General features: G+C 47.1%; 1 protein-coding gene across 6 annotated transcripts in view; it reads left to right on the top strand.

Annotated features, from left to right (window-relative positions):
- The window catches only part of Mitofilin (inner membrane mitochondrial protein mitofilin), a 72,659-nt gene extending 51,838 nt beyond the window's left edge, over window positions 1-20,821 (top strand). For 5 of the 6 annotated variants that reach the window (XM_070663299.1, XM_070663264.1, XM_070663283.1 and 2 more), the window contains 6 exons: window positions 374-602; window positions 12,256-12,414; window positions 14,587-14,690; window positions 15,081-15,268; window positions 19,019-19,214; window positions 19,774-20,821. In XM_070663299.1, coding sequence (XP_070519400.1) covers window positions 374-602; window positions 12,256-12,414; window positions 14,587-14,690; window positions 15,081-15,268; window positions 19,019-19,214; window positions 19,774-19,779 — 882 coding nt within the window. In that variant the 3' untranslated portion in view covers window positions 19,780-20,821. Of the gene's footprint in view, window positions 1-373; window positions 603-12,255; window positions 12,415-14,586; window positions 14,691-15,080; window positions 15,269-19,018; window positions 19,215-19,770 lie in introns of all 6 variants that reach the window. The other variant, XM_070663274.1, reaches the window with a different exon arrangement.
- Window positions 20,822-22,841: the final 2,020 nt, after the last annotated feature.

The following is a 22,841-nucleotide window of genomic DNA, read 5'->3' as shown; positions in this document are numbered from 1 at the left end:
ATGCAACGTCTTATCTAGTTTCCCGAAACTTTGGCTTATCTCTCGCGTGACGTTCATTTTCCTTTATCCCCGTGGATAAGAGATTGGAAAGGGCTGGGGGAGCGCAACAAATCCGCAATGCATTTATTTTTAATGGAATGTGAAAGGTTAAGGCACGATCGACATTAATTATAGATACAGGGTAAAAAAAAAGAAAGAAAAGTAATTAATAATTTTGTAAAGAGAGCATTTTATTTTTGCAACGTACAGTCTACATTTTTTTTTCCTCTTTAATTTACGCGATACGGGAAAAGAAAGTTATAAAACAAACGAGTTAAGTGCGGTCGTCCGTGCTCTGCGTCTAAGTTAACGAGTATCCGTCTCTGTGTTTCAGTTGCTGGCGGAGCAGAAGAAGTTCGACGACGAGATGCGGCGGCAGTTGAAATTGCAGACGGAGATACACGCCGATCATCTGCGGGAGGCGCTCTCGGTCAAAGAACAGGAGACGCAAAGGACGCTGCAGCGCGCGCTCAGCGAGCAGGCCGACGCCAACGCCATAAAGTACAAAACGCAACTCGCGGAGGTGGTTGGAAGGTCCCGCGCCCTCACCGCTGCTCTCAAAGGTAAGTACGTATTCTTGTAAGCGTGTTTTTATCTCGGGCCAGGAAGGAGTTCGTGTTTCTTTTTCCGCGAAAGACGTGCGGTACGACGTGTGGTCGTACAATTGCGACTTCTACCTAAAAAAAAAAAAATAATGTAAGATATAGCGTGATTTAATTTAGCGCGATCGATCTTGCGTATAATTTTGCGAGTAATTATCCCGATATGTAGATCTCGTACAAGTCACGGTGACTGACGATAGCAACGTTCGTCGGTCTCGTAAGTAATATTCGGTGTCCGGCGTACCGTTCAGTGGACAAATCATCTTTCGGGGAAACGCTCTCGCCTTTGTCGTCTCCGCCATTGTGCCGTGTTCTGGCGTTTAATTACGGGGGCAAAAAAAAAAAAAAAACACCGGGCCGATCTCTATAAAAGACCTGCGCGCGCTCGTGTCCGCGTTGGGAAAGTGTCGGCGACGTTTCGAGACGCTTGATCTCTCGCGCTGTTTGTCTTTCCCCAATCTCTTTGTCCTTTCGACGGTAATGGACCTCTCCTGGGCACCCAGGTTGGATCGAGTCGGGTCGAATTTCGCCGTCGAATGTGTGGCGTTTGCACGATCGGTCCTGTTTGCGACTCGCACTCCCTGTCTTTCACCGAGCCGGACGTGTAACTCAGCTGCGGATGTTTACCGAGCGGGAGAGAGTCGTGATCCTGTAATTGCTCCTGAAAGAAGACTAATATCCAACGTGATCCCGAGGCTATCGAATCGATATAGAATTGTCACACCGGACGAAAGATCGAACAGACCGCGAAATAAAAAATTCAGAAAAATAAAGATAATTTTTAAAATATATCGCGGCGTTATTCGTAATTAAAAATTTCTCGCGAGAAGGATTCGGAGATTTTTAAAATACCGTTAAAGGATTTTGAGGATTGCACGAAGCCGCCGTTGCGAGTTATGTCGACGATGCTTATCGAATGCCGATCATTCGCCGAACGGAGCTCTTGTCGCGCGCAATACTCGCGCAGTTTTATTATTTCGCGACGATTTTATAATCCGCGCACGAAACGACGTTCTGAGACGCGACACCGGCTAGAGGTACCGCGAGACGTGTTTGTCCTTTCTAGTTTTAACGGCGGCAGGAGGGGCTCACCAGGAGCTTAATCCGGATTAACTCTGTTCGAGTTGAACACGACACCCTCCACCGGTCTCTTATCGCCGCTGCCCGCCCGCTATTCGGGCCGGATTAATTCTCGATTAACAAATCTCGTCCGCGGCGTGCACTCATTGCGCAACGCGCCCGCCGATAACTATCTTTAATTAGTTTCCGTTCGGGCAATTTTCCGGTCACCGAACGGATTACGAGCGCGACACGTTATCGATACTTGGCGCCCCGCGCCGGCCGTGTTACATTATTGAAAATCGTTGTCCCGCTCGCGGGGGTAGATGTTTTTCTGGTCCGTTTCCAGTGGCCCGTTGCGTGTTTATTATCCGAGCATTATCGATTATCGCCCGCGCTTAATCCCCCGCATACTTCTCGCGCGCGGAATATCCGGGGTTTATTTTATCTCGCGCGGCATATTATTAATCGCCGTGGTGCAGGAGGGGCCGGGCTCGAAACGACAAAAGATTTTTTTAAATAGCCGTAATCCGAGCGGGCGAGTGCCGCGCGGAATGAATTTTATTTGGAATTCATTGCGGTCTTCGGCGAACGGTTCACTTCGACGCGAGAGCGACGGGCAGTTTTCCCGCAAAACTATTGCGATATTTCCACCGAAATCGTTCCTCACCGCGTTCCTCGATTAAAACGTCCTAATTCCCCGGCGGTTTACCGGCGCTTATAATTATTGTCCTAATTGCGGATTGTCTCTCGAAGCGGTGTCACCGAATTCGGCCGACCGGGATATTTCCAGCTGCCGCGGGAGAGAGAAGGGGAGGGCCTCGTTCTCGCGGAGACGCTTTTCGCTCGTTAATTAACTTTGCCCAACAAGCGGACGAAAGTGTTGGCCAGAGGGTTGCGCGGGGGAGGGAAGGGCGGAGAAAGAAACGCGCGGAATACGGTGCTCACCGCTGCATAATATCCATTATCCGGCGAGGAGTTCTGCGTTTAATTTGGCGAACTACGTCGTTTTCGCGAACTGCCTGCTGCTCGCCGGAGAACTCGCGGGCGGCCCGGCACGAGCGGCAGTCGCGCCGAAAGTTAATAAAATGCAGGTTTCTTGAAGTGTCGCGCGGCGGAGATAAAAGTCACCCGACGGAAAAGGCGCGAGATACCGTGATTAATAAATTGACGTCGCGTGGGCGAAGAATAAAGTTATTGGCATTTCTCGTGGGCACCTCGCGAGAGAGAAAAAAAAAAAGCGCGGCGAAAGAACAAAAGGGGGAAAAGGAAAAAAAAAGCAACTCGCGTTCTTACCGCTCGTGCGTTCGCTCTTCCGCAGATCGCGACAGCGGCGGCGCGGGGACGTATTTCATGAATAGAAATTAGCAATAAAAAGGTAGCATGAAAAGAGATGAGGATGGAAGCGCCGAGGTGTAAACTTCTAGATTTCAACGGTGGGCGATGTTGCGACGGGTGACGTTCGGCGTCGGACGACCCCGCGAGCGAGGGCGGGAAAAAAAAGGATTCTCCGGGACTTCATAAAAATGCCGACTTTCGATTAGCGTTCCGTAGAGACGGTAATTCCGCTGCGAGTAGAACGACGACCATAAACTTGGCGCGGATATACCCGAGTGGAAATTGATTCCCACCTAATAATTAGCTAGCTGATTCGTGGTTCATTTCGTGGCTGTCTGAAAAGTTCGATATCTAAACGTTTTTCGTCGCGTCCGAGTCTCTACTGCGCGTTCTGACCTTACGCAACGCTCGACTGTCGAATTCGCTGGGTCCATTGACCGCCGCGATAGTGTGAGTACGTGCGTGTGTCAACATCTGACCGGCAGTCTCCTTCGCGTTCCAAGAATCCAAGTTCGCAAGGTGGAAGATGCGCGGGGGCGGCGGATGGCAAGAACCGGTTTGCCCGGCGATTTCGGCAGTCGACCGTCGCGGTAGTGTTAGTACGTGCGTGTGTTTACATCGGCCGGCAGTCTTTTTCACGTTCCGAGCTCGCAAGGTGGAGGACTCGCGGGCGGCGGACGGCGAGAACCAGTTTTTGCTCGGCGAATTCAGCAGTCGAGCGAGAGTTGCGTAAGGTCAGACCAAAACAGTAAACAAGTCCGCGGCGAAAAAAATTTAGATATCTATTTAGAAACACGATCCGCGCTGGACAGTGACGAGACGATACTAGACAGATTTCGTTTCTTTTTTAAGCGACAACTTAATTTTTTGAAGATAGTCACAAAAATAAATACTTATTCATTTTCACTTGCGGTGCGAGGGAGAGCGTGATAGCTGCATTAAATTTAAAGGTCGATTATTAAACGATTGAACGACTTGCGCAACAGCGTAATAAAATTTCGGATTTAATACAGTCGTATTCTTTTATCGTGCACTTTAAACAGGCGGGCAAAACGCTGGGTGGCCGAGAGAGCAATAAAACGAGTGGGAGCGGGGAGCGAGGGATGTGTGTCCTAGTTTTATCGTTCCGACAGATCGACTAACATATGCGGCGTGTGCCCCAATTATAACTTCCGCCGTACGTCTTCTCGCGGGCGCTATTAAGGGTCACTATACGACCGCGGCATCGCGTGCCGAGTGGCGAAGGGAAAAAGCAACTGTCGGCCGTGTTTCGCGTGACGAAAAACGCGGTCTCCGCGCGCCTCGCGCTTTCGCGGGCATTTATCACTTTACGACCAGGTTCGCTCGGCGAAGAGAATAATAACGTCACCAATTTACGGGGTAACGAGCGCGAAGGGACGAGGGGGAGGAGGGAGCCGCGTGAATTGTTTTCGCTCGAAGGGAGGCCGGCGCCTAATTTGCGGAATTTCCCCTTCGCAAGTTATGCGCACGAGGCCGCCTCGCGAGATCTAATCTCGTTGTCGCCGGGACAAAATAGACGTCGGCGGAAGCCCTGTAACGAGCGAGCGCAGCGATACGCGGTGCATATTCATGCGGGAGACTTAACTAATGCAACGTCGAGCGACTCGACGCGCTCGAGATGCCGGTCGCTCTGCTCGCGTCGGACGCGAATCCTCCGGGAAGACGAAAGCCGGCGACGTTATCTCGCTCGACATCGATGCGACTCGCGCTCTTCCCCCGCTTTGGCAGGTTTCCACCCCCCGCGCAGAAATACGAGATAGATCACCGAATATTTCCGCCGCAATTACATCGGGTTAAGCTCATCCACGTCGCCGCACGAGGAAGTTTCGCGAGGAGAAACGCGCTGCATTTGACTGTAACCGTCTTCCCGTCTCCTAGGAAGACGACCTTCCGGCAAAATCTCGAGAATAACGGCGGCGACGGCGACGATCCCGTTCCTCGCGATTCAAAGCGCGACGGTATTTTCGAATTTGGGTTGAATAAATTATTTAATCGCGTCGTTGAAAGGGCGGCGGATAAAAGAACAAAAGCGTCAGCTTTTCCCGTCCGGACCAATTGCTTCAATCAGAGTCGCCCATTACCGATCGTGAAAGTCGAAAAATTCTAATCGAAGGCAATAAATTTCTTAATCGACTGCAAAAGTCATATTCCCTCGCGATTTACGGTGCGCACTTTTTATTGTTGGATCATTTCGCGATTACTCGCCGCTCTCGCGTGCGCGAGATTTTAGATATAGCTTTTCTTAACAGATACCAGATTCATGGTATTCAAACATGAGTTTAAGGATATCGAATATGAATATTTTGTCGGTAGGTATATTGCGTTGCGCGGAGGAATACGGCTCGCGAGTCTGCAAAAAGGCGTCCAATATCTGTGAAAAGTCGACTTTTTTATACTGCTGGGGCTGCGGATGTGGAATCAGACGTTTAATCGCGAGCGCACAAGCGTTTACGATTTAATATTTTCTCGGTAGCGCGCGAATGGGTGCGCCGTGCGAGGGTTGCAGCCCCCGTCGTAAATCAGAAAGTAGGTACGTGTTCCTCAGTGCCGAACGTCTCGAAATTAATAGCGTGACAGCTGGACGCGTAAACCTGAAAGCGCGTAGAATTTCGGAACCGCGCCGTGGGGGCGGAATACAGATTGAAATGTCGTGCAAAATTTGCGGTGCGTCTGCAAACATCGCTGGTTCCTTGTTTTAATAAGACTCGCGCCGCTGTTAATGTAATGAAAGATAAAATCAAAATTTTTAACGAATCAAATATTAACCAAATATTCGATCAAAGCTAAATCGATAAATAGCGAATAAAATTGCACCTTTGGTTTTATTTAAAAAAAATTTATTTTGCTATAAATATTGATTTTTCTTTCATAAAATTGATGCCCGTCGTAAATATGTATTTGATCGAGATACATACTGATCGCGTTTTTTTAATTAAATTCACGTTTAAAATGCGTTATTTATACGACGTCGCGTGTTTTACCCCGCGCACGGTTTTCGAACCGGCGAAAATGCTTCGACGAAATCGGCAAGGGAGGGAATAAAAAAAATAATAGAAAATAGGTCGTCGAGCTGGCGGGTTCCCACGTCGGACCTTTCTTCTTGCCCTTCGTGGCTGTAGCGGCTACGACTCTCGCGTGGAAGAAACACTTGGCGTGAAGAAAGGCACCCCGTTTACGCGAGGCTCGAAAAAGTAATACGGGCAATATCGAAGAAAAATCGTCCGCGGTCGAGAGAAAATATTACCGCCGGACACTGACAAAGAATCGCTCGTCAAATCTCGAAACAATCATTGTCATTTCAAACCGTTTGATTTAAAACGCCATGACGCGTGGCATATTTAATTTTTATATTTATTTTCAAGAAAAAGTGTAGAATTAATTTTAAAAATTAATTAAAATAATACGCGAGTCTTCGAGAGCGTTTTATACAAATTAAACGCGCTATATTTTCCAAGAGTCAAGCCTATTGTTCCCGATAATTTGTATGCCGAATATATTTCGCTGCGCATTTCCATACAAATTTCTCGCGTCAGCGCTGCAGTAGGAAATTTGCAAATACCGAAAGGGTAGAGTCCAGAAGGGCTCGTTTTCTCGGTGCGATCTCGGGGGCGATCGCGGTTTCCTCGCTTTTCCCGGCTTCCAGCCTCGGTCCGCTTTTTCTGCGCATTACTGTCGGGATGCCGTACCGTCGGAATGCGGCTTAACCGTGTTCTTACGTCGTCGTTCGAAATGCAACGGGCAACTTTTCCCCGGGAGGAAGAGAGGAGGCGCGCTTCTCCCTTATTTCTCCCTCGCGCCGTGTGGTTTCAGCGTCAAAAGACAACGCAAAAAGAAAAGTCAGCCGCGTTCTCTCCCAGCCCGGTGCCTCCGAGTACACCGGGAAGCTCTCGGCTCGTATTTCAACGAACCGCTGGTGTCGGCTCGCGCGCCGGGAAGCCGCGCGACAGTGGAAATAAAGTCCCGGCGGAGTTTCTTTGCCGTTTGCGACAAATAACTGCGACCGTGGGTATTTTACCGGACCAACGGTACCGACCGGTTTTTTTCCCTCGCGGCAAAAGAACAACCCTGTTAATAAGAGAAGTCTCGGGGTGGCCGCCGATTAGGTGGAGCGTCTCGCCCGCCTGTATTGTTGCCTCGTCAAGTCGCCAAGTTGCCCGAACTTGGCGAATTTCGTACAACACCGATACGGAGGAGGGTCGAGGCTGCCAACGTGCCCGGCATCACGGCAATTAAAAGTTTTCCGATCGTTCTAATTGATATAGTCGCGGCACACCGCTAAAAAGCCGAGAAAACGATAGCGGGTAATTTACACCGAAATTAAAAATTAAATTCCACCCTGTCACATTTGGGAATAATTCCGCGTCATTTGCGCCCACTAATTAAGGATATTACCCCAATTACACGGTATCCCGAGACGTAGAAACTGCGCCTTGTAAGTTTTTTTTTTTAATAATAAATTGTAGATGTAATTTAATTATTTTATTGTAACTGGAAAAGCGACGCGGAAATTAAATTTGCGCGTTAAAAGATTAACTCTTGACATTAGATGCACGTTCGGTCGGATTTCAATCAACTGACGTCGCCGACGTAAGTTCTCAATTGACGTACGTCCATACGTCGAGCAAATCGAATTCGTGCGCACGCAAAATAAACGAGCGCGAGGAAAAGAATGGTTAACTCGATAAAGAAACCCACGTGGGATTAATCCGCGACAAAGTCGCTACGTTTCAGAATTTAATAATCCAATTAAATAGGCCGGTCTGCCTTTCGACGTTGCGTCGGCCGCGCCGCTGCGCCTTGGGAATTTAATTTCACCGTAGTTTGCTTATACCAATATGTTTTATCGCTTTTATCTTAGTGACCGAGTTAACGTTATGATAGCGCTCGGAACGCCTGATACGTCTTCCACCGGGAGAAAAAAAAAAAAAAAAAAAAAAAAAAAAAAAAAAAAAAAAAACCCCCGACTGAATTAATTTGCTTAACTAATGAAATTTCCGGGGGTGACACATCCGAGATAAGGGGGACCGGCCACACGTCGTAAGTGCTTCAGGCCGATGCCGCGCGTGTCGCGGACGCGGAATTCGGGCCGCGTCCTCGTTGGAAAGTTGCTGCCGCGGCCGATCTTATTTCGCGATTAGGCTCGAATGCATATCCGCCGGCGGGGCTTCTCGTGGGTGGGAAGCGTGGGGTCCTCCGCGTGTTACGCGATCGCGTACAGCCGGTGGACCGACGTGCGGAGGCGCAGCCTCGTGACGCCGTTGCGCGTCGGCGGCGGATCAGGGAAGAGGCGTTTGGCGTGTCGGGCATGACATGAGGGGCATTGTGCAATCCACCCTTTTGTCGTGCGTCGACCGCATCGTTACGCTCGTCAGTCCGAGAGCGTACGGGAAAACAGGGTCACGGGGGAGGGCCGGCGGTGGAGGGCGAGAACTCGCGCCGCGATGAAAGCCCTCTGTGTGGAGCGGCCCTCGGATTTCGCGGGACTTTCGGAGCGTAAAATGTCACGTGGCCGCCGGTTATTACCCTCTGAACTGATTTAACCGGCGCCTCGCGGGGGGACGAGCCGATGGGCCGGAAACGACGGAGAGCGAGGGAAGAAAGAGCTCGCCTTTAAATTCACTCGAGTGAACTGATAAGTACTGTCCGGCCACAAATTCTCGCAGTAATAATGTCAGCATTTGAGTTTTCTCTTTATCGATTAGCTGGAATTTAAACTTTAAAGAGAGAATGAGGGAGAGAGAGGGATAGAAAGGAAGGAATGTAAATGGAAAAAAAGAGAAAATGTGAAAGAGAGGAACAAGCGGTGCGGTAGCAGTGTATGACCTGGCGCGATGCCATCGGATAACATACGGAATTTTTTTGCTACGAACTACGGAAGGCATAGAAATGATTATTGGATTGAAAATATGTAAAACAAAACGCGTAACATGATTGCGAAAGACACTTCGTGCGAGTAACGACACATCGGGACTCGGATAAAGTACAGTAATTATCCGAAATAATTGGACGCGTTTGTTCAGGAGTTTTGATAAATCCCGCGGATACGTGGCGGATTTAGCTCGGAAACTTTATGCGACGACGTCTGGTCAGGACCCGTCTTCGCTCACGTAATAACGCGATTTCGTCGAGAGGGCTGGCGGAGTGGAGAGCCGACACGCGAGATGGAGTAGATCCGGCTTGAAACAGTCCCGAGCCCTTCAACCTTCTCCGTTTTCCGCGTCGATGTTCACCGAGCAGCTCGGGCGTAAAAATCGCTCGCTGAAAGTCCATCGCGCGGCAATATAAGCACCGGGGAAAAAGCGAAAGAAAAGGAGAGAGAAAGAGCGCGAAGGGAAACAGATTCTCGGATATATGTCGCGTGTCGTGCGATCGGTCTGTCATTTTGGCTTTACGGTCGTTTTAAGTGATCGAAGTCGATGCGTTCCAGCAACGCGAATCCAATGCCGCGTGAGAGAAAAGAACGGAACGCTTGTCGTTAATTTACGAGCGGGTCGTTTATACGCGGAAAACGAGCGAAAAAGCGATCTCTTTGTCTTTTCGATTTTAATTTATCTTTACCATTTATGGCTAAGTAACTTTGTATTTTAGTAGTGATATAAGGTTGATGGAAGTCGATCGATTATGTATGCACCGCGGCGGCGAGCATTAAGAAGAATTTAAGTATTACGACATCAAATATTGAAACGCGTAACTTGCTTTATTACATTTGCACATTTGTCTGCGAAGATTCCGTGTTTAGATTTAAAAATTAAATTCTTTTTCTTTCCCCCCCTTTTCTTCCCCTCTCTTTCTTCTTCATCGTTATTCCGGAAACGCGCGTTCGCGTTTCGACAATCGGCGATCGCAATAGTGGGATACACGGTCCAGCGCGGCATTATGGCGGGTCCAACGGTATTGCCAATAAAGTCGGACGATGACTGACAAGCGGATATAAAACCGCGAGCCGAATGACTGCGCGAATGTTACGAAATAATTAGTTTTTCGGGGCACAGCGAAGTGCATATTGCGAAGTCTCGCCGGCGCGATCGATGCCCGAGACCTTCCATTTGATTTTTCGCAGGAATTACCTATCGCTCTTGAAGCCACTCGTAAAAGGAAATAGCGTCAGACGGCCGTGGTGTATGTGTAATGCACCACCAATAAAGCAACCGGAGCTGGGCGGGTAATAAAGCTGAAATAGCATGACAGAAATTCGGTAATTCGTCCCCGTATGGTGGACTCGAGACTGGTCCTGCGGTTACGAATTCGCGAGGCCGCTCACTTACGCTTCCGAAATTGATAATGCGTCCCCGCCACCCCGCCGGCGAACCTCCGTGGCGTCGCCTGATAAAAATGCGCCTCGTGCGGGATTAACTTAAGAGTGCGCCGGAATTTTATTGCCGCCGAGAAACACGATATTGCCGCAAATCGCGGATTCGGTTATTCGAGACCCCGAAGTAAATTAAAGCGGGAGATAACCAGCGGTTTGCTGACTAAGCCTTCGCTAGGATCACCGTTTTTCTTTTCGCTAAAGGCATTACATATACTTTATACGAGAGCATAATAATGAGTGGGCCTTTAGACCGCTCGATGCAATAAACGACGCTGCGTTTATTGCTGATTCAATTCGTTCTCTCGCTTTTTTTTTTTTTCCCGAACAGGTGCTCGCGACAAGGTAGATAGTGTTCGCTAGCTCGAGAATTAGAGCTTATCAGATTTTACTTAAATCGCGCGTGTCGTCGCGCAGATGGAAACGCGAGGTAGACTCTGATTTGGGAAACAGACAGAAAAGGGGTGAGTGCGGCACGGGGAATCTCTAACCGAGCGAAGTAATTTTCTCCAGACAAGAGATCGCTCTGTAAACCCTATTCGGATTGATACGCGTAATAAATCACGGGTCAGAGGCACCGTGGATCCAGGCTAGATTTCGTTTCTCTCGCCGTGGCGATGTTAACGTCCACGGCGGAGCATCTTTCGGGCCGATTTACAGTTCATCAATCGCGCCGGCCGACATGCGGACGCTCGTCATGCCGTCGATTAAACGCCGATTATGCTGACGCGATAATTTAACGATGATTCAATTAGTCGCGAAGTTAACAAACACGAAGTCGCAAACATCGCGGTCGCATTACCATTTAATTGACCGGCCCGGCTCGAAGCGATATTTTCACGCTCGCGTGACCCGCGCGAAAATGTTTCCCGCGATGTAAACGATATTCGAGTATGCATTTTCAATTCGCACGATGGCGAGGCTTGCCGTGCGGGTGTTTATTTCTCCGTTGTTCAGTTGTTCCCTTGCGAAACTGCGCTGAAGAGTGGCGGCCGGGAAAACATATACACCGTTTACCAAGTGGCAATAAATAAATGCCGAGTTTAATTTAAATGCATGCGCGACGGAATATTTTGATATCTCGACAAACAGTCATAAATTGCGCGGGTTAATGTTTAAGTTTTATCCGCGCGCGCAAACTGGATTCTGCATAAATGCCGATCTCGCGTATGGTCTTTCGGGGCACGAGCACGTGGGAGAGCCCGCGCGACGCGACTAGCTTCCATAATTCACGCACGTATCGGGATTTTCCTGCGGCAAACAACGGGTATCGAAAAATTTTCGCCACGTCACGAGAGCGGGCGAAATGTTTGTCGCTGTAACACGACACCCTCGGGGTTTTCCGAGTGATCGCGAAACCACGATGGACACAAATTAAATTATAAGAATTTTACGAATCGATCTCTCGCGAGTTTTTTATTTTATTTTATTTTATTTCTTTTTTTTTTTCTTTTTTTTTTTTTTTTTGGTAATTTTGTAGTGGCTACTGACTAGTCGCAATTTTATATTAGACCACTGACAATGTTCGTTAATTTTTGTTCACGCGCATTAACGTGCCACGCGACGCGTACAACGAATAAATCGCAGGTCTCGCTTTTGTCTGATATTTTTGTAATATTTAAATTTCTGGCTCGTAATAATTTCTGAATATAAATCCCGACGGCTATCTCGTTCCTAATTTACGATCATAAAAATGCAAAATTATGTTAGTGAAGAAAAACGAGCACAATTTTCAAGCTTTATCAGCGCGATATAAACTTTCACCTTGGACTATTAACGAGACTATTTAAATTTTTAATAGCCAAGAATGTAATGTAAGTTCTGCCGGCCGCGAAGAATTTTATTTAACATCCCGGATTCACCTCAGACGAAACACTTTCATTTCAGCTCGCATAGAGGAGGAAAAGGGTGCGTCGAATGTGCAGATCCTCTGGGCGGCCTGTCAAGCCTTGGCCAGGACGGTGAGAGTCGCGCCGCTGGGTGCGGCAAAGGATAAAGCAATTAAACCGCTCGAACCCGAAATTAAAGCCGTCTGCAAGGCAGCACGTAAGTATTTCAACTCGATTTTAAAAAACTTAAAAAATACGCCATAAAAATTTAATTAATTAATCGATCATAGAGAGAAAAAGCTCGAAACGACAGGGCGTTAAAAATTTTAATATATAATATATCTTTAACGCGAAAGTATTATAGACTTATCATGTAAAAGTATGCAACCTCCCGTTTCGCTCGCGAATAATTTATTTGAGATATTTTAATATGTGCACACACGCTAACTTACGTACCATCCAAGTGCACTCGCCTTTCCCAACGAAGAAATAACACGGGATGGGCTTCCAAAGTAATTTGGCGTTACGGCGTGCTGTGGTTTGCGTCTGATACGCAAGACGGTGGATAACTTTCTAAACTAGCGCGAGAAGCCGGGAAACGCGGAGCGTGGACTTCGCGGCTGGTGGCTCGAACGTCGTCGCAATTTCCGCGCAGCGCAGTCATTCATAATTACCGTATCTCGGATTAATTGTAGTCTTTGTTATTACCGCCGCGTGTTTTTCGCAAATGAACTTTAGCCATGATTAGCGCCGGACTTAATTAACCTGACAACGGTACGTGTCTCGCGCTCGTTATTATTATTCTTGCAATATTTCGCGCGTGTACGGTGTATAACTTGCAGCGTTACGACTGGCGTTTAAATTAATAAAAAACGGCGGGCCCTTCTCTATTTACCGCGTAACATCTCTCTTGTTCACAGCGCGCGAGCAATTTATCTAAATTCCAGCTTAATGTTTATACGTCTCCATTATTCCGCGCTTCGATATCGAAAAATATTATTTTTATACGGGACATGTTTTTGTTTCATTTTTTAAAAAACAATTTTTTTTTTTTCTTTATTTTTGCCGTGACGTTGCACGGTTTTCCAATGCGCTGGTATACGCTTTCAACAGCACTTTGCTGCGCAACAATAGCGTTCGAGCGTATAAAAGCCGAGATTCACATATTTCATCTGGCACCTCTTCTGTACGCGATACTTTTTCCATAAATACAATTTATCATATACATGTATATCTATCATTCGTGGTATACGGCGCGTGCGACTCTTCGCACCTTGTTACGCACAGTTTCTCGATACGTGCCCGTCGTCGGTTTGAAATATGAGCGCCATCGAGATACGCGATGCCGATTTTTATTGGCGTTAATCTGCATGGCGGCGGCCGACGTGTGATCTAATTCGAAGCTGCGAGCGCGCGGGAGAAAGAGTATTATTCCGGCTTTTCGAGTATCACAGCTTTTCCGCCGCGCGCGCGTGCTTTTAATCGCTCACTCGCCGCTGCGATTCCGCGATGCAGAGGCTGATTTCGCTGCGAACCGAGCGCGAAAGGTAGAGACAATGGAGGCGACGGGCTCTCTCTTTCTTTCTCGCAGATGCATGTATGTGGGTTACGCGATTAAACGGATAAGTGCAGAGGGTGAAGCGGGGCAAGGGATTAAAGCGCGGAAGGGAGCACCAAAGATTTACGGTTTAATCGGAGGCACGGGACCTTCATAAAGGCTGTATGCCGGGCATTTCAAAAGAGCCCGGCCCGATGGAGCGCCGCGCACATGTTCATTAATTATGACCTCACCGCGAACACTCGCCCTTAATTGCGCCAAGTGTCTATAAATTTTTTTCCACAAGCGCTCCGCTCTAATCTCCCACCGCGAAGCCACCTCTGTAATTTCAATTCTTACTTAGATCAGACTCATCCCGAGTGGAAATTGAGCCTGTTATCTAATGATTAGTAACCCTTTAGCTACTAGACAATCATCACTGATTAATAACGAGCTTTTTAAAAAATCGCGACGTTCGACTCAGTCCATCCGACGCGTAAAATCAACTTCCGTCAATAACTAAGCGCCGAACCGCAAATTGAAACGCACGTCTGGAGTGCATTTATGCAGCTTGCGAGGTAGGGCAACGCGCAGAACGACGGAAAGAAAGAAACGCGGTCGGAAACGTGCCGTACGCGACGGCCACGAAAGCGAATTGAACTGTACGGCGGAAATTCGGTTATTGCGAATAACATACGTACGCTGATTAATTTTGCTCGTCGAAGTTCTTGAAACGCCAGCGGCGCGGACGGGCCGAAAAATCAACGTCGATTGGTACTTAAGTTAATTAAACGGACTGCGGGCCGGCATGTGCTCGCATCGATTCAATTTTCCATTTCCTTTTGATTCCAGCGAAGGAGGATCCCCTGGTGCGCGCCGCTATCCAGAGCATTCCCGAGGAGGCGGCCAAGAGAGGCGTGTTCCCGGAGGATACTCTCCGCGAGAGGTTCCTCAAGGTAATTATCGTCTTTTCTCGCAATTCTTTATTCTTCGGAATCGAACTGCTCTCGTGTGTCTCATTTCTTTGCGATCGTTCGATCGTTAATACATAATTTGAATCGACAAAGCGGACGAGCTTTGGTCTTACGTAGTCTTATAAAATTTATATATTGTTTATTTCATATAATTTATTCGCGCTGTACTGTAGCTCGGTTTACCTTTTAATTGTTATTTTATTATTAATTTTTTAAATTAGCTTTTTAAAATTTTTACATCGCGGCGTTATTATTTGGTGAAGTTTTTCTTTTTCATTTACGAATTTTTTTTTTCTTTTTTTTTTTTTACCGCAAAACCTCCTTATGTAAATGTCAATTTTTGAAAATCCCTCGTTCGTTGTGCATCTCCAGGTAGAGAGCGTGGCGAGAAGATTAGCTATGGTGCCCGAGGGCGGCGCATCTCTGCCTATATATCTTCTTAGTTATCTTCAAAGTTTCTTGATCGTCAAAACGGCCAATTCAATTCCAAAACGGGAGCTTGAAGACGAGCCAATCGACGTAGACTCGTTGAATACGTACGACATACTCCAGCGTGCCAGGTAAGGAATTCTCGTAAATTATTAAAGAGCCCGTATCCACGCGGATCGAACGGACCCGGTGTGCAAATTTATTGCGCACGTAAAAACTCGGTGATCACCGCGGATTGCAAACGAGCCAATTAATTTCCCCAATATCTGTTTTATCGCGGATTGATTGTGTACCTTCGTTTCCGCAAGTCTCTCGAATTCCTGAGCTCGCGGCGCGAAAACGGTGACGAGAGTAAACAACGACGGCGGAAAATTGTCGATGCCGGACACCGACGGAATTTATCGTGTCGCCGATTAAATGCACTTTTATTGTACTCGTAACTCGAGCGGCAATTTTCGCGTCACGCGAGGCCCTCCGTCTCCCTTTCTCTTGCCGGCGTGGTCCCGAGTTGACCCTATAAATTATCCTTACGAGACCCTAAGGAGTGGGTAGAGCGCAATATATCCGGCCGGCCATCAACGAGGCGAGAAAGACGAAAACACCTGCCGTAATACCCGCCACGTACACTTTGACAAAGAACACCGCCATTTACTACTCGTCAGACTATTCTCGGTGAAATCCGCCGACGAGCCGTTTCGCCGACTTATCCCTCCGTTTTTCAGCGTCCCTTCGGTTTCCGGGCCTCGCGAAGAGCGGTCTCGATTTATTCCGGCTGGCACTAAATAAAGATAAGCATTGTCTCGCGAGCTGCGCTGCAGCACGCTTGAATCTCATGTTTTTAGGAAAAGAATTATTCTACAAAAATATTACAATCGCGCTTTGTTAAAAGAAAAAAGGCGTTAAATATTTACGTGAAAAATGGAGCTGCGCGCGAAACGCTCGATTGTAGTTTATGCGAAGGTTCGTTAAAGTTTCATTTCGACAATGGAATTTCTTACACAACTGCGAGGAAACGGTGTTCGATATTCGTACGGCTTCGCGTGCAAAAATCTGCGAGAACGGTCGGCGCGTGCTAGGTACGGTCCGCCGGGAGAAAATTCATTGCCGGATCGTGTCATAAATGCGACGGAATCGCAGGTGCTCGGGAAACCGCGCGCGGACGAGAGGAGATCTTTGAAACGTGGTAGGGGGTGCAATTGGCCGGCGTGCAGTTTTACATACTTAAAAGCACTCGCTCGTTGCGGTCTGGAAAACGCTGAGTGCCGGCCGCAAACGAAAATACACGGCCCGACTTTTCCGGCGAGTTATACTCTTCTTCTTTTTTTTTCCCCCTTCTTAATCCACGCCCGCCGCTGTTTCTAGCGTTTATTTTTGTAAGAATTAAAAATGCATGATTTAAGAATTCTCGCGAGCGAGCGAATTGTTAGGTTTCGTCATCGATTCGAAAATTTTGCGGGGCATAATTTCGCCGGCGCGTGCGATAGGAAACTCGGAGTCGCGGCTCGCGGAATTGCTTGTCGATTTAAATTAATTGTCGGCGAGAACGTAGCGGGCTGACGTTAAACTTCGAACGACTCGCGGCACTTCGGCGTCGCGTACTTTCGCAATTTCACGGAGGCTCGCGGCGACGCATGCCCTTTTAATCAAAGCCGCCCCGCGATGCAATTCGAGCCGCATTCTTCCCCGGGCGCTCGTGGACGGCGGCGCCGATGAATACTTAATTATTCTATCAAGAAAACTTTTTCTTCCGGCGACGGGGGCCTTCGCACAAACAGGCAGTCGACGGGCGCCAAGAACGGCGCTCGGTGAACGTGAATAAATAATGCGCCGCTGATGCGAATGGCACACTTTATCAGCCGACCCAACGGTAGGTTGTGTAAGTTACGCCGATGTAAGTTGCGCCCTCGAAATCGACTGTACGCGCGACGTAGGTAGCTCCTCGCATCGTGCACGTTTGTCGTCAGCGAGCGGACCACGTGCGGACCGGACGCGAGCCCTCTGAATTTTTAATCTTGGGGGCGTACTGCAGTATGCACACCCTCTTTCAACGCGGGCGGGTAAAACTGCCGGGCCCTCTCGGGGGACACGCGGTCGATATATCACGGGAATACACCCCGTAAAAGATTTTACGGCTTTGAAAAGCGGCGCCATTGTCTTAGCCCCGCGAATGAATATTCGCTGACTCTAAAATGTAATTTCCCCCCAGCTTTCGCTCGATTACTTGGAAACAAACGCGACCGCGGTTACGAACGTTAAGTCCATTTTCCTTTTACTTGCTCATTAAAAGAAAAGTCGAAACCGAAAGACTTCCTTCGCTTTGAAGTAGACAGCGAAGTTGCACGGGAATATTCTTTGGCGAGAAAAAGAGAAGGATCAACGTCGAGTGGGCTGAAAAAAATTTATACTAGAAGGCGGACTTTTTCGTCCCGCGCGATAGTTTAATTATCTCGAGGGGTCCGTATCGCACGTCGCGGCCGATCAATCGACGTGGAGGAAAAACCCGGCTTATCCGCGGCAAAAGAACATAAAAGCCAAGGGTATTCTTAATAAATCCAGGGAATCGCCCGCTCGTCTCGGCGAAGGTCGAGCTCCTGGCGATATCGCCGAATATGAAATCTGGAGGCGCGGCAAGAAACTTGAGTATCCGCCGATCGTTGAGCGTTCGTGCCCCGAATTAGGCCACATGGACTTACGTGAGAGAAAAGGAGAAAGAGAGAGAGTCGATCTCGGGATACGAAAGGAACGAATAAACGTTCCGCGTCGCGTCGTGTCCCACTTCACGTAACCCGGCTCCGTAGAATCTGTCGTAATGAGAAGATAGGCAGTGTAATTCCCAACGTCGGATTGTCCGCGACGTCGCGGCTGATCCCAACGGGTTTCCACCGCAATCTCGACGGCGGATCGAGTACAACCCGATAATGGACAATTAAATTGTTAAACAACGCGGTGTTTACCAGCGGCGATAATATTACATTGATTTAATATTGAATTTTCGTGTCGGGCCAAAGTATTAAATTTAATTACGCTATTGAATTAATTAACCAATTTAATGATTTATATACGGCAACGTGTATTTCCAGTTTTTCGGCAGAATGGGCCACCTTTTAATTCTGCCATCCGTTCGCGTGGAAATTCGCCGCTTTAAAAGCGCTAGCATTTTTTTTCCCCCTTCTCTTCTTAATCTACCAGTTAAGCCGGGGCGCGACATTAATCTCACTTTACCGTATCGGAAGCGACCCGGTGTATTCTGAGCAAAGTTCTCAGTCGAGATGTTCCGTGCATGCGGTTTTCTCCGCGAGGCACGGCGTCTGTGCCGGTCGAGAGAAAAGCGACATCCGCTGGGTATCGCCAACTTAATCCTAAGCTGGTGAATAAACGTTTCGTTCCGCGAGTAGAACAAACAAACGACCCGCCAGTTCTAACGTGCGGTCCAAGTTTTTAGTAAACCGCAGCTTCTCTCTCTCTCTCTCTCGAAATCGGCGTTTCCTTTCGGAGATTCGCCTCTGCTTGCGCGACTTCCGGCTACCGGATGTCGCCAACTGTTCCAGTATCTTTCGCCGAATTACCGCGCGGCTCCTTCTTCAAAGACCGACGAGGACGAGACGAAGGGAGATTCTCGTCCGACTCGAAATTCCGGGGCGAAAGTGACCAGCGAGCCGGTTGTGCTCGTGAATAACCAGAGAGAGATCAACCAACGAATCTTCCGCGCCGATTGCCTTTCGTAAATCGCGGAGCTGCTCCGTCGTTCGCGAGACGTTACATTTATTTAACAAATCGGTGTGAATTTATTTATGAAACCGCGTCGGGCAAATAAAAATTAATTAAAATTGACAACCGCGACTGTTTCGCCTCGGCTAACCTAACCTGCCGTTCTGTTTCAGATACTGGCTGGACCGCGGCGATTTTAAGATGACCCTCAGGTACATGAATCTGCTGAAGGGCGCGCCCAGAAGCGTCGCCAGCGACTGGATGAACGAGACCCGGATCCTGCTGGAGACGCAGCAGGCGATCGACATCCTCCTGGCGTACGCAGGTGCGACCGGTCTCCTGTATCTCGGCGTCGGCGATTCCATCAAGGTCAGTGCTCTAAGTTACTATCCCCCCGAACAAGGGGCGCGATTAAATAGCCTCTCGCGTTAGTCCAGCGTTGAGAAATGGACGCTTCCAGTAATTAATAGCTTAGCCGCGGGAGCTCTCGATAGCATGAGGAACGATGGCTCGCTTATTAAACGATATGTTTCCATGTGATGTACGCTTCCAGTTTACCCGAGATAACGATTACATTACGGGGAAAATTAACTGCATTTATTTATTGAATTTATTGCACTGAAAGATTTATTTGGTATATTATGTGCATTTAATTTTATTATTATTATTATTAAATCCAGCGGAGTATCTTCTTTTCAGCTAAATTTTTTTTCTATTCTTTCATAAACAATTTTTATTATATGTCTTAAAATTTATACATATGGATTTCTCTGCTTAATATTTTTTTTACTTTTTCGGATGTACAGATGCGTTTCAATTATCTGTGTACTTGCACGTCCTGGCCGTAAAAAACGTTTACAGTGCTCGGAGGTGAATCCGTGACCGTCTCTTTATTTTTGTCTTGTTGTTGTTCGAATTGTTCCAGTAGAAGTAAGCCCGGCAGAGCGTAGAACACTATCCCGAATCACGAGACAAGGGCGTCCCGTGAAAAAAAAAACGGGGCGGGGGTGACAGTGGAAACAGGGAGAGACGGAGTCAGCCGACGACGGTGACCGAAGGGGTGCGAAATTATCGCTGCCAGCCTTGTATAGTACACTCTATCTTTTCTAGCAATTAAAAAATAGGAATACCGCGTGCCGGGAGAGGCGAATACAGAGTGAAGCGCATTTTTTCCTTCCCATCCTGTTCACGACCGTCGCGCGTAAACACACCTTCGCGCGCGTTAAAATATTACCTTCCAGATTTAATCTAAATTTTTTTCCGCAAAGCACCGAGCGCATACAAAGGAAATTTTTAATATTTCGGATAAAATTCAACGAGGACACCGCCTAACGGGGCCGCGACGTGAAAGCTGCAAGATATTCGACTCGGCGATATTTTATTCATCCCGTCTGATAAATTCGCTTTCTTATCACGTCGAGTATAGCCGGCCGGCAAGAAAAGTCCGAGATTTGACACATCTCGCCGAGGCAGCCGTGCGCGGAAGTCGGGCTCGTGTCGGACATTTATTTTTTACTTCGCTGCTATTTCGGCTGTTCGAGTAAATCCGCGACTGAGTAAAGTTAGCCGGAGGCAGTTCTGTTAAAAATTGCCGTTTAAGGGTATCTCACGTTTATTGAAGAGCGCGGGGGTTTAAATTATTATTTGCGATCGCGCGACACGCGGTCGGGCGCGTTTTGCACGCGCTTTCGCGTGCCGTGCTTGCACTTTCGACGCCCGCTCGATACCCGTGTATTCGACGTACTCTCGTCCCGATTCATCCATCCATCCATCTATCCCGGAGTCGAGTACTTTATAACCGGATATTACTCTCTCTCCCGCACGCCGTGCTCTCGTATCGCATCGATCGCGGCGCGTGTCGCGTGTCGTTACCTCGTCTTTCGCCTCTCACTCGAAACCTCTTCGCGATTTCGAACGGGATGGGGAAACTTGCTAGACATCATTGTAAAAATTGGAAATAAAGTTGTTTTTCGTGATGCAGGGTGCAATTCCTTGATCTACAATATGTATAAATATGATGTTCCATTGCCTTCCTTTTCCAGACGACTAATTATCGTGCTTTCAGAAATGCGTCTCCAACATTAAAGTACTTTCGAACAATTTATTTCGAAAACAATGTTTTATAAAATAATTTTTTGCTCTGTTAACATTTTTTTTTATTTTCTTTTTTTTTTTGGCCGGTGGAATAAATAAGAATAGCAATATTCTTTTGAAATGACCAACATGAATACGAATAAAAGATGAGTCTCTAACGAACGTTTTATCATAAACAATAGGGAACTCTCGCGGAAAGCCCGTGAATGGCCTTGAAATAATGACTGTGTCGTTTGCCAGCACGGCAATATCGTTGGGCATTATTAATTAGTCGTCTGGCATTCCAAATAGGTCCGTTATGAACTTACAGTTTGTGGAAATATCTTCGGGAACAAATCTGAAGACAATAAATCATTTGCTTTATAATTATTCGTAATTCAATATAATTTTTGTCAAACAATATTAAAAGTAAATAGTAAAATTTGTAAAGATTATATTTATTCGTTTTTCTAGCTCTATTACATATTAATTTTTATTTTTTTATCTACTTGCAGTAAAATATATGATTAATTTTATGCATAATCTTTCAAATTTTATAATATGTATATGCAATAATAATTTCATGTATAATTTTTGTAATTGTCATATAATTTATATATGCAATAATTTATTTTATAATTTATATTTATAATTTATTTTAATAGTACCCACTTTGACTGACAGCAGCATCGTCAACGTTCATCCGCATGTAAGTACACATCCAACTTTTCCTAACAATTATCTTGTAGCCAATACAATTAATTATTTAATAACAGACTAGCGTTAATTAGTAACGATATTGTTCCGAATTTCTACATCGCGCAAAACTTTTTGCCGCACCTCGAGATTCCTGCAGCCGCCGTTGCGCTCGCAGCGCGAAATTATTCCGCGCGTTTCTGCAGCACGTTGTTTTGCAGCGTTAAATAATTCCGGGGAGAGGATCGGTGACCGAATGAGCACGGTTAATTGCGTTAACTAACGACGCTAATGGCACACGCGGAAGAACACTCGGCGCTTCAGGGAGAAGCTTCGTTACAATACGCCGGGGTGAAACAAGCCGGAAACTGTGATACGGGGTCAGGTATTTGCGCTGCATACGGAACGCGCGCGAGAAAAGAAAGAAAAAAAAATAAATAAAATAAAACATATGACAGTCATTGGAAGTTAATTCGTATTTTGTACTTACTGAGAAATGCTTCTTGTTCCAAACTTAAATTTGCATTCTAGTATAAATTAAGTTAATGGGGAAACGTTATACGTAAAAATTTCACATTTAAATTTATATATATGCAAAAAAGCGAGAAGGCACGTTAATCGAATTGCATATGTTTTCTCTGTACGTCGCGCAAAAAAAATTTTACATTTTTTTTTTTTTTTCTTTCTTTCTCCGGATGCATAAAAATCTACGGCGCATAGGCAGGCTCGTCGGAGTATTGTACACAAATTTAGAGAAGAATCCGGGTACGTCGCTGGGCCCTTTGCCCGTGTCTATCCCCACGGAATAATAGAGCCACCGCGAGCGACGTATTTCCGTGTAAAACATCGCTTTGCGTTGTTTTGCTGCGGCAAATAAAGATCCCCAGGGGTTGTATAAAATATTGCGGCGCGCGCAAAGACGGCAAGGGGCCGCGCTAATTGGCGACGTTAATGACACTCGCGGCTGGTGCTCCACTTTAATCTAATAACGGCAGTCCGCTCTGTAAAAGATAATCATCCCACTTGTCCCTCGGGCAACGCCAATCTGTCGTGGAAAAAAAAAAGTTTATGCCCACAAAGCGGCTCGGCTGAATGCGAACATTTCGCCGCGCGATAAAGCGTCTCAATTAAAGATGCTGCGCTGCTCTTTACGCCATGTAAAAAAATGTCATCGTACCGCCGGTGCGCGGAAATCGCCGATTTACATGAATTCGTCGGACTTGCGTT

The sequence above is a fragment of the Cardiocondyla obscurior genome, linkage group LG01, assembly GCF_019399895.1.
Source record: "Cardiocondyla obscurior isolate alpha-2009 linkage group LG01, Cobs3.1, whole genome shotgun sequence".
Taxonomy (NCBI): Eukaryota; Metazoa; Arthropoda; class Insecta; order Hymenoptera; family Formicidae; genus Cardiocondyla; species Cardiocondyla obscurior.
Note: the sequence above shows the minus strand (reverse complement) of the source record. Positions and strands in the feature narration are given on the sequence as shown.